Genomic DNA, 11,198 nt, shown 5'->3' with positions numbered 1-11,198 from the left:
TTGGACTGATATGGATCCCATATGGACTAACCTGCTAGTTACCCAAACACACACACTTACTTAACTACTGGTCTGGACTGCCCCCTAGCTTGCTTTGGCCATCGGGAATTAAAGCACCGTATGAAGCCTGGAGAGGTTGGCATACTCTGCAGAAAGAGTTATCTTGAAGGGGGAAGGTCCACCCCCTAAAAATGGGAAGGGATGAAACCCATCTGAAACTAGTACCATTTCTGGACTGATCGGAAAGGCTGTGTAATGGGAAGCAAAAGTGTGGAGTGATGACCAAGTCACTGCTTTACAAATGTCTAGAATCGGCACTTGTGTCAGGAAAGCTGCAGAAGATGCCTGCGCTCTAGTAGAATGTTCCAACGCTCTACCTGGTAGGATGGTATTAGCTAGCTAGTGAATAAGTGAATGACCAAAGAGATCCAGGAAGAGATTCTCTGATTGGCCCTTAGCTCTCTAACCACTACAGACAGTTGCGTAGAGGATCTGAAAGATTTAGTATGCTTCAGGTAGAACACTAAAGCCCTTCTGACAACTGAAGCTTTCCCTCATCCCTATGTGTATGGGGTTTCAGAAAAAAATGAATAGATTGCTTGGTTAACATAAAAATTGGAGACTACTTTTGTAAGAAATTTCAGTGAAGAGTGACTATAAACTTTATCTTTCTGGAAAACTGTATAGAGAGGTTCTGACACCAGAGTTCTCAACTCACCTGCCCTTCTGGCTGAGGTAGCTGCCATTATAAAAATGCCACCTTCATAGAGAGGTGAAGAAGGGAGCAAGTTGGAAGGAGTCTGAAAGGATGTCCCATCAATTTTGCTAGGACTCAGTTCCAATCCCAAGGAGGGATTGGGTCTTATACTTGAGGCTACTATCTGGCCAAACCCTTTAGGAATTGGGCGATGACGGAGTTGGGGGAAAAAAAGGATCTATTATCCACCCATATGTGGAAGGCTGAAATAGCTGCCAGATGCACCCTTAGAGAGCTAATAGCCAAATGCTGTTTTAGATTTAGAAGAGTCTAGTATGAGGTCCAGGGTGCTCGTTCTGGAGATACACATTTCCTCCGAGATCAAATAGAGAAGTGCTTCCACTTAACTAGGTATTTCTAGTTGAGGGTTTTCTGCTATTCAGAAGCATGTTTTGAATGTCTTTGGAGCAGGACTTTTCTGTGGGCATCAACCATGAAGCATCCATACTGTTGGATGGAGAGTTTGGAGGTTGGGATGAAGCAGGCACCCTTGGTCCCAGGACATTGTCTGGGTCCAACAGGAGGGACAGAAGTAGCTTGACCAACAGGAAAAACCTACTATATGCTCAGTAAATTTCAGACTGTTCTTGGATCATTATGCTGGAGAAATGATTGAATAGAGCAAAACAAGTTTAAATTGTTTAGATTAAGTGGAATGCACAGCAGGACTGCAAACGTTGCCAAAGCATCTTTTCTTCACTGATATATTTACAAGAAATAAAAGGTTTTGCAACCATTAAATGCTCCTTATTTTTATCAGCAGATTTTCCTCTTGCTCAGTATGTTGATCTTTCTGAGGAAGGTGGCAGTCTTGGAGATGACCATAAGCTTCTTTAAGTGATACCAGCACATTTTTAATAGTATCCATTTCTCTTCTCAAGTCTTCCTCCTGTAATCATTGAAGGGTCACAGAACAAGTGAACATACCAATATTTTTGCATATGGAAACCCAAAAGATAATTTTTACAATCTATCAACAGTTTCTCAAATTAAGATAAACTATAATAAAAAAGTAAAACATCTGAAACCTCACAATAGAAGTAAATGACAAGACAGTGTCTCTGAATGCTATAACCCAAACCAGCCAATTTTCTTATCCCCTTCACTCAGGGTATGTCTACACTGGAATAAAAGACTCACAGCATGGTCATGGCTGGCCTAGGGCAGCTGATGCAGACTCATGGAGCTAGAAATTGCTTTTAGACATTTGGGATCGGGCTGGAGCCTGAGCACTGGGAGCCTCCCTCCCCGCCCCCACCCCCTGCCGATCACAAGGTCCCACAGCTCAGGGTCCAGCCCAAGCCCAGACATCCACACAGCCATTTTACTGCCTGAGTGCCCCACATGCCTGAGTCAGCTGACCCAGGTCAGCCCAGGTATTTAATTGCTGAGCAGACATACACTCAACACACAGATTTTAGACACATTTCCGTCATCTCTTACCCTCTTCTTGCTCTAGCTTGGGTTTTGGTCACCATTTATTCCATTTTGTAAGACTCAAATGCATGGACAGTAGTAACTGTGTTTGTTAGGTTTCAGAGTGGTAGCCATGTTAGTCTGTATCAGCAAAAACAATGGAGTCATTGTGGCACCTTAGAGACTAACAAATTTATTTGGGCATAAGCTTTTGTGGGCTAAAACCCACTTCATCAGATGCATAGAGTGAAAAATACAGTAAGCAGAATATATATTCTAGCACATGAAAAGATGGGAGTTTCCTTACCAAGTGGGGGTGCTAATGAGCCAATTCAATTAAGGTGGAAGTGGCCTATTCTGAACAGTTGGGGTGAATACCAAGGGAGGGAAAATTACTTGGTTAGAGTCTGTCTTTTATTCCACCCTAAAGTGGAATGGAGGTTACCTACCTGTAAGAGTTCTTCAAGAAGGGCCATATGTATTGATCAAGGGAAAGCCAGGATAGAACTATAAAAAAGACTGTTGATGGTTTGCCATGTTTTCATAAATACCTTGAAAACATGAAAAGTTTATTATCTTACCCCAAATTATTTCTCTTCCTCATTTGTATGTATAATATCTCATATTATAATTGATTTGTTATTGCAAATTTACTGCAAAGTTGCTGTTACTGAGTTTTTTTAGAAGCCATTGAATATTTGATTAAAAATACATAAAGTAGTACCACTAAAAACAAATATGGAAGGTAGGTCAGTATTTAAACTGATTGATCTGGATAAAGTTTCATAATTTCAATTTATAGGGGGTTACACTAGACTTTTATAATTTCATGTATAATTTATAAATGATTTTTTTGATGCACAGGAATACAATCTAGAAAATGTAAATGGTATATTTTGTAATAGTTTAGGTACTAGGACAAGGTTTTGTAATAGAAATATAATTCAGCCAATGTAAATGCAAAATACATTAGTGCAGTGGTCCTCAACCAAGAGTCTGGTTGGGACCAGGGCCCCATGTCCTGCTACCCAGTGCTGAGGCCTAAGCAACTTAGCTTCGCGGGGTCCCCTGTGGCATAGGGCTCGGGCAATTGCCCTGCTTGCTACCCCCTAATGCTGGCCCTGGCTTTTATATACAGAAAAATAATTGTTGTGGCATAGGTGGGCCATGGAATTTTTATCGCATGTTGGGGAGGCCTCAAAAAGAAAAAGGTTGAGAACCCCTGGTATTCGTGCATGCTAAGCAGGAGTGGTTCTACCAATTTTGCCACCCCAAGCAGTCGCTGCCGAATTGCTGCTGCCATGGTGGGAAGAGTGGTGGAGCTGCTGCCAAATTGCTGCCGCATTCTGAATGCTGCCCCAAGCACCTGCTTGGAAAGCTGGTGCATGGAGCTGGCCCTGATGCTAAGGAAACATCTGGATACCTCAGATGTAAGCAGTGATTGACAAAAGCATAAGTCTGGAACTGCATCTAAGTGCTAAGGTTAAATTAAAAAACAAACAAAACAAAAGCCTCCATTTGGCCTGTGTGGTGTAGGCCCAAAAAAGATGGATGCCCAGCCTTCTAAAATGCAGAAGTCAAATGGAGTTTCTACTAAATCTACCTTTTAAAATATTTTTTGACACAGATTTGCAGTGTCCAGGAAAGAAAATATTTTCTTTTTCATACATTATTTTTGCAAAATTTTCATGGGTTTTAGGAATTATTTGAAATGTCTGACTATTTCAAAACCCTTTTAATATACTGACAATTAATTTATTAAACTTACATCTTTTTTCCAAGTTCTTAGTGCTTTCTCATGCTCATTCTGAAGATTAAGGAACTTTTCTTCATTTTCTTTTGCCTTCTCCCTTTGCAGCTCATTATCTCTTTCAAGGGTCTGCAATAAAATTAATTATCCAAAAAATAATCAATATCACATTAATGAATTTTGATGTGTTTTATGTTGCTTGGACCTTTGCTTCTAACATGCTGAAAGTGCCATACAGATCAGTGATAATGTGCTCACTCAACAATAATTTTCATAAATTAACAGAAAGGTGCTTATAGTTTAGCTAACAGGAAACAGGGGGAGGTTATGAAAAAGAAATGGCTATAAAAGGGTATAAAAACACTTGCCATTATTCAGTTTCACTGCATAAGTTTTAATGTGCTGAAAAAGTAATATGAAGTGTAGAGCTGAGAAATATGAAATGTAGCACAATCAAATCCCAGTGTACTTAAAGAAAAAGCTACAATATAACCAAAGAAAATTTTTGTCTTTTGTTATCACAGCATATACTCAAACTTGCTTAATAACCTTTTCTATAATTTGCATGGTTTAATTTAAAATTGTAAAACACATCTGTTGGTATGTCAAATATTTAGTGTATGTCCGATTGCCCTTTAATTTATTTTTATTGGTTTACTGAAATTGAATAAAAGTGCTTTAAAAATAATAGGAATATGCTATTAAGTTTTTTTTATGCTGTCATAATTGTGCTTCTAATGTTTCTGGGCTTACTCAGTGTCAACTTTACTGTCATATTGATAAATTAAAAGCAAGCTCATGTAAATCAACAGTAACAGTTCACACATCTCTCTAGTACTGCTGGTATTTTATCCTATCATTTTTATAACAAAGTGCAGAAGATAAAAGACTTACAGTATCTATTACCTTCTATAAAGATGATACAAACACATTTTAAATGTAAATACAGTTTTAATGCATGTAACTACATGATCAACTGTATTTATAAGATTTTGCTGTGATTCTTTGAAACCACTTCTGTAAAAGTCAGATATAAAACAGTCTTCAAAGGAATTCTTTTCTACTTCACTTATAACTACAAAAACATTGCCTTTTGATTTACTTAATAATCTTAACATGCCTATACTCACTGTCTAGTTAATGTAGCCACACTATAAAATATTTGGAGAATGAATATAATATACAACATTTAAAAACCTACAGTAGCTCATTCCTACATGTATGGAGAAGCTTACTTCATGATCTGTGGGGGGGGAAATATACTAACTCCCACCTAATTATATAAGAGAAAATAAGCAGTACATTGTGCTGAATAATGATGATATAATACAATCTTATATTTATAGAACACCTTTCATCCCATAGCACTATACAAAACTATAAGCCTGATCCAACATCCACTGAATTTGGTAGAAGGTTTTCCATTGACTTCAATAGGCGGTGGGTCAGACCCTATATACCTTGGGATCATATCATCAACAGCTGACATACAACCTCCTTTGGGGTGGATCACAAAATATCTTAGGACAAAGTGAAAAAAATATATAAATTTGAAACAGAGAGGATTTTTTTGGTGGGCAGTGTAGCGAAGCCTCATTGGCATGGCACCTCCTGCTGGTCGTCCTGGGAATTAACTCTTTTTCAGCCTTGGAGTGCCCTCTGATGGCTGGTGGCACACCTGCCTCAAGCCCCGTGTCCCTCCCGGTGCCCCTTTACCTCGGGGTTCTGCCCCCAGCAGTACCCCCTTACTCTGGGTTTCCCATCCCAGGGGAACATCCAACCCTCTAGGCCCACCTTGCCTCAGTGGCTACTGCCAGTCATCATCTAGCCCCCTTTCCCTGGGGCAGACTGCTGTCTCATCATTGGCAAGGGGTTAGAACCAGCTGCCTCTGCCTATTCCCAGGCTGCGCCGCTGTAGCCCTACTACCTTTGTAGGCCTTCTCCAAGGCCTGCAGCCTAGGGGTTTACCAGGCTGGAGCTCCCCTTGCGCTTCCCCAACACTGCTCTGTTTCAGGTACCTTCCTCTCAGGCAGCAAGCCCTTCCCACTCCAGGGCTAGAGTGTGACTCCCCAGCTCCTGGCCCCCAGCCTTCTTATCAGAGCCAGCTTGGCCCAGATTGAGCTGGCCACACTTGAGGTCAGCTACTCCCTGAGGTGCTCTCACTCCTTTTCCCAGCTGCAGCCCTCTCCAGGACTGCTTTTAACCCCTGTTCTGTTGGAGTGGGGCAGCTGCCCCACTCCAGACAGGCAGGATGTATGGTAATTATTCATATTGGAATTTGGCTAGGACACTGGCATTTTGAAGCATTTAGGTTTTCCTTGGAAGCTTCCATTCCTCCTGCAAACAAGGCCTTATCCTGCTTAACATATGAGATCATTTCTGAGGTGCTGCCAAATACTGGCATCCTTCAGTTCTGTAATGGACTTATCTTGCTAACACAGAAGTACTAATGTACTGCAAAACACACTACCTGAAGTAGCTTATTGCAATTAAATATAAAGTCTGCAGGACAGCAAAAAAATTACATCAACCGCTGAACAACAATGTAACACACATTGTTAAACCCTGAAGTCCCATGGTTCAATAGGAAGCCTAAATATCATAACTATAAGTATATTTTTTCTTCTTTATCTGAGAAACACACAGCACCAACATCTTGATTTAATTATTATCTTGTTAAAAGAAGTGTTCTAGCATAGTGGCTCTCAATCTTTCCAAACTATTGTACCCCTTTCAGGAATCTGATTTCTCTTGCACACCCCCAAGTTTCACCTCACTTAAAAACTATTTGCTTACAAAATCAGACATAAGAATACGAAAGTGTCACAGCACACTTACTGAAAAATTGCTTCCTTTCTTCTTTATCATATAATTATAAAATAAATCAATTGGAATATAAATATTGTACTGACATTTCAGTGTACAGTATATAGAGCAGTATAAACAAGTCATTGTCTGTATGAAATTTTAATTTGTACCAATTTTGAATTTGACTTTGCTAGTACTTTTTTTGTAGCCTGTTGTAAAATTAGCCAAATATCTAGATGAGTTGAGAGTGTACCCCTGGAAGACCTCTGCATACCCTGATTGAGAACCACTATTCTAGGATGCAGTCTTAGAAAAAGTCCTGTGGATGTAAAGAGTGTGGGGTGGAAAAATAAAGTCACCTCAGTCAGTTATTGAAGACTTAAATAAATTGAAATTTAATATTTCTTATTTTGAATATTTTAAATATTCCACTGTGGTCTATGAGCAATGTTGTCCATATATATTCCATTATTTGCCCTTTTTCCCTGCTACTATGGAGTCTTATAACGCCTAGATTCAGTATTGGCAAAAGGACTGAGGTTGGGTCGCCCCATCCTTTATGCCCTCAGATGGGAGGCACAAGGACATTTGGGGTGCGGATGCAGCCGCAATAGACACCACTGGCCTAAAGAATCTAAACTAAAGTGCATGTTCACCAAGAATAAAATATATGTGAACAACACATCTCAAAGAATCACAATTACTGTAAGGTAAATAATATTATATAAAAATAAATAATATTATATAAAAATAAATATTTTAAATATCCTAAACATTGACATATCTACTATAACGAAGTGCTGGGTAAATATATGTACTGAACCCATGTTGCTGCCATACAAATTTTCCAAGATTTGAACACTTCTCAAAGAAGCTGCAGAAGCTGCTTGAACTACTGTGGAAAGAGGCATTTAATCCTCAATGGTGGCTCTAAACTAGCTATCTCATAGCATAACTTAATACAAGTAAAAATCCAGTTAGGTAGTCTCTTCACTGATATAGCCTGCCCTTTACCTTGTACTTGGTTAAGATAGAAGTCAGAAACTTGGCAAAAACTTTTGGTGAGGCTTCAAAGTCACCCTGTCCTTGAAATACAGTGTATGGAGATCCCACCATGAGTGCTTGTATCTCTCCCACCCCTCTAGCAGATGGTATCACTATGAGGATGGCTATTTTGATAGATAGGTGGAAAATGGAATGTGTTGTGAGGAGCTCAAAATGTGGACCCATTAACCCAGTCAGCACTAGGTTGAGGTCTCAGGAAGGGGGAGGCTCCCTCATTGGAAGATGCACCCACATAACGCCTTTCAGGATTCTAGCTACTGTAAGGTGTCAGAATATTGAATGATTTGGAATAGAAGGCTGGTGAATTGAAATGGCTGTCAGTGTACCCTTAAAGAGATCACAGACAGTCTTGAATTCTTCCAGGACAAGAGGTAGTCTAGTATAGCAGGTATCTGAGTATCAGTTGGAGATAATTGATGTTGCTGGGCCCAGATAATAAATCTCTTCCATTTGCCTTTCTACTGTAGTTAAGTATAGTCTGGACCCATAAAGAGATGCTCCCTTCCACTGCTGTTGACCAGCCAGCATCCAAGCAGTGAGGTTCAGAAAGGTTGGCTCAAGATGGAGGATTTGCCCCTCTGTCTGGGAGATTACATCTGGCTGGAGAGGTAGTTGGACTGGAGGTTAATTGGAGAGATTCATCAAGTCTGAGACTCCGACCTGCCTTAGCAAAACCAGTGCCAGTATGATCATCGGGCTGATTCCTGTCTGAATTTCCTGATGATTCTTCCAACTAATGGGATTGGAGGGTACGCATATATTAGTCTAGAGCCCTGGGGATCAGCAAAACATCTGACAGAGAACCCTGGCCCTGACTCCTCCGGAGCAGAATCTCAGACATTTCTTGTTCTCTTTCATTGCAAACAGATCTCCCTATCTGGTGAAGATATCCTGTATGATGGTATCTTTTACTGATCACATGCAGTTACTTCCAGACTGCTTCCTCAGGTGGTTTTCCAGAACATTCTGCAAGCCTTGTAAGTGAAGGGCTTTTAGGGTAATTTAATGTCAAATGCAGAAATTCTATAGACGCACAGCTTCTTGACAAAGGGGGTGGATCTTGCTTCCCCTTGCCTGTTGATATAAAATATCTCCATGGTGGTGTCTGTCATAATCTGAATGGTTAACCTTTTCAGAAGTGGAAGGAATGCTGCGCAAGTCCAGCAAATGGCCCTGAGCGCTAAGCGTTGTTCTTTGAGATGTGTTGCACGTATCCATTCCACTTTAGGTCTGTGCACACCAGTTCACTAGCATCAGATTTTTCCCTTGGGGTACTCATAGGGGTGGCACATGCCTCCTCTGCTGTCGCATAATAGTATAAAGGGCTGATCTACCCTCGACCCCTCTCTGTTCCCCCTTACTAGACAGACTCCAATATACAGAGGAGGGAGGGTGAGACATGGATTAGACGTGCAATGCAAATCGAAGAATAATAATTACAGGTTAGTAGCAGTTTTTCTTCTGCAAGTGATTGCCCATGTCCATTCCACTTCAGATGACTCTCAAGCACTTCAATCTGGAGGTAGGATCAGAGTCTACCTGAATGATTAAAGGACTACATTCCAAATCTGGCATCATGTCTAGACTGTTGAAAGATGGCATAATGAGAAACAACAGTATGCAAAATGAAGACCAAGTTGCAGTTCTACAAATGTCCAAAATAAGTACTTGAGCTAGAAAAGCTGCAGAAGTTGCATTTGCTCTGGTTAGAGTTGCTAACATCCTGTTCAATGGAGTTATATTGGCCATGTCATAGCACAATCGTATACAGGAGGAGATCCATGATGGAATTCTTTGAGAAGAGATTGGAGGGTCCTTCATCCTATCTGCAACTTCCATGAACAATTGCGAGGATGAGCTAAATGATTTACTCCTGTCAAGTAAAATGCTCTGCTAACATCCAACATATAGAGTCTCTCCTCATGCATATGAGCATGAAGCCTAGGAAGAAAATTCGTAAACATATTGCCTGACTGATGTGGAAGTGAGAAACCATTTTGGTGAAAAACTTTGGATGAGGGCATAGGCATACCTTGTCCTTGTAGAAGACTACATATGGTGTTTCAGATATCAGAGCACTCAATCCACCTACTTTTCTTGTTGAGGTAATTGCCACCAAAAAGGCTATCTTCATTGAAAGATGGAACAATGAACAGGTAGTCAGCAGTACAAAGGGAGAACCCATTAGTTTTGCTAGTACTAAGTTTAAATCACAAGGGGAATAGGATCCTCTACTTGGGGATATAACCGGTACAGACCCTTCAAAATCCTGATAGATAATCGCTCTGTTTTCTCCAGTCCTATGTAAATCCAGGAGGTTGAAAGCCAAGTTAGCTGTTAGGTGAACCCTGGCAGAACTAATGTCAAGACTTTGCTGTTTCAGGTATAATAAATAGTCCAGCACTAGTCCATGTTGTATTGGAAAGCCCTTATTGTGGACCAGACAGAGACTCTCTTCCATTTCAACAGATCAAACTACCTACTCTAAGGCTTCCTACTATTCAAGATGATGTTTTGTAACTCCTTTGAACAGATTTCCTCCTGAGGTGTTAATCATGGAGCATCCAGGCTGTATAAAGGACCTCCTGGATGGAATGGAGATGACTGTGGTCTTGTGATATCAGCTCTGGGTTGTCTTGTAGTGTCAATGGAGCCCTAGTTGAGAGGCTCATCAGTGGAAAAGCAATACTATGTGTATCACTCAAGCATGGTTCTGCTTGATTTTAACAACACTCTGTGAAGGAGCGGAACCAGAGGATATGTGTACATGGTTTTGTATTTTCAGAGAAATAGGAAAGTGTCCATCAGAGACCGTGCTAGAGAACAAAATGGATTACGCGTCCTGTTGATGCAGGTTGCACACAGTTGGAAATGGAATCTGACCATATCTCGGCAGAGACCACTCGCAGTGACTAGTGAAAAACCTGTTCAGTAGGTCTGCCAGATTGTTCTGGCACCGAGAAGGTGGGAGGCTTTGAGATGGATTGAGTTGGTTTCACAGAAGTCCCAAAGCAGCATTGCCTCTTGGGAAAGAAGTGTTGATCTGGCCCCTCTCTGTTCAAACAGAACATATCTGCATGTTGACCATAAGTACTAGTAAATTCCTTCCCTTGATATAGGGAAGGAAAGTGTGGCAAGCTAGATGAATGACTTTCAACTCTTGCATTATATGGAGAGCTAAATCCTGGCTAGACCTGAGCCTTTGAATCTACTGAGATCTCAGGTGGGCCCCCCAAGCTAGTGCAGAAGCATCCATAACCAAACTCAAAGTCAGTTGATAGGGAGCAAACTGAACTCCCGTACACATACTGGATTGGTCTATCCACCAGTCCAAACAGTCTAAGAATGATGTTAGCCCTCAAACCACCATATCCAATGAATGACAAATCAAGGAGTACACCA

At 40.7% G+C, this 11,198-nt stretch overlaps 1 protein-coding gene across 1 annotated transcript in view; it reads right to left on the bottom strand.

Annotated features, from left to right (window-relative positions):
* Positions 1-11,198, bottom strand: part of CCDC73 (coiled-coil domain containing 73) — a 250,798-nt gene that overhangs the window by 31,338 nt on the left and 208,262 nt on the right. The window contains exons 17-18 of the mRNA XM_048852773.2: positions 3,942-4,052; positions 1,519-1,646 (exon numbers count right to left, since the gene is read on the bottom strand). Of these exons, the coding sequence (XP_048708730.2) occupies positions 1,519-1,646; positions 3,942-4,052 (239 nt within the window). The remainder of the gene's footprint in view (positions 1-1,518; positions 1,647-3,941; positions 4,053-11,198) is intronic.

The sequence above is a fragment of the Caretta caretta genome, chromosome 6, assembly GCF_965140235.1.
Source record: "Caretta caretta isolate rCarCar2 chromosome 6, rCarCar1.hap1, whole genome shotgun sequence".
NCBI lineage: Eukaryota > Metazoa > Chordata > Testudines > Cheloniidae > Caretta > Caretta caretta.
Note: the sequence above shows the minus strand (reverse complement) of the source record. Positions and strands in the feature narration are given on the sequence as shown.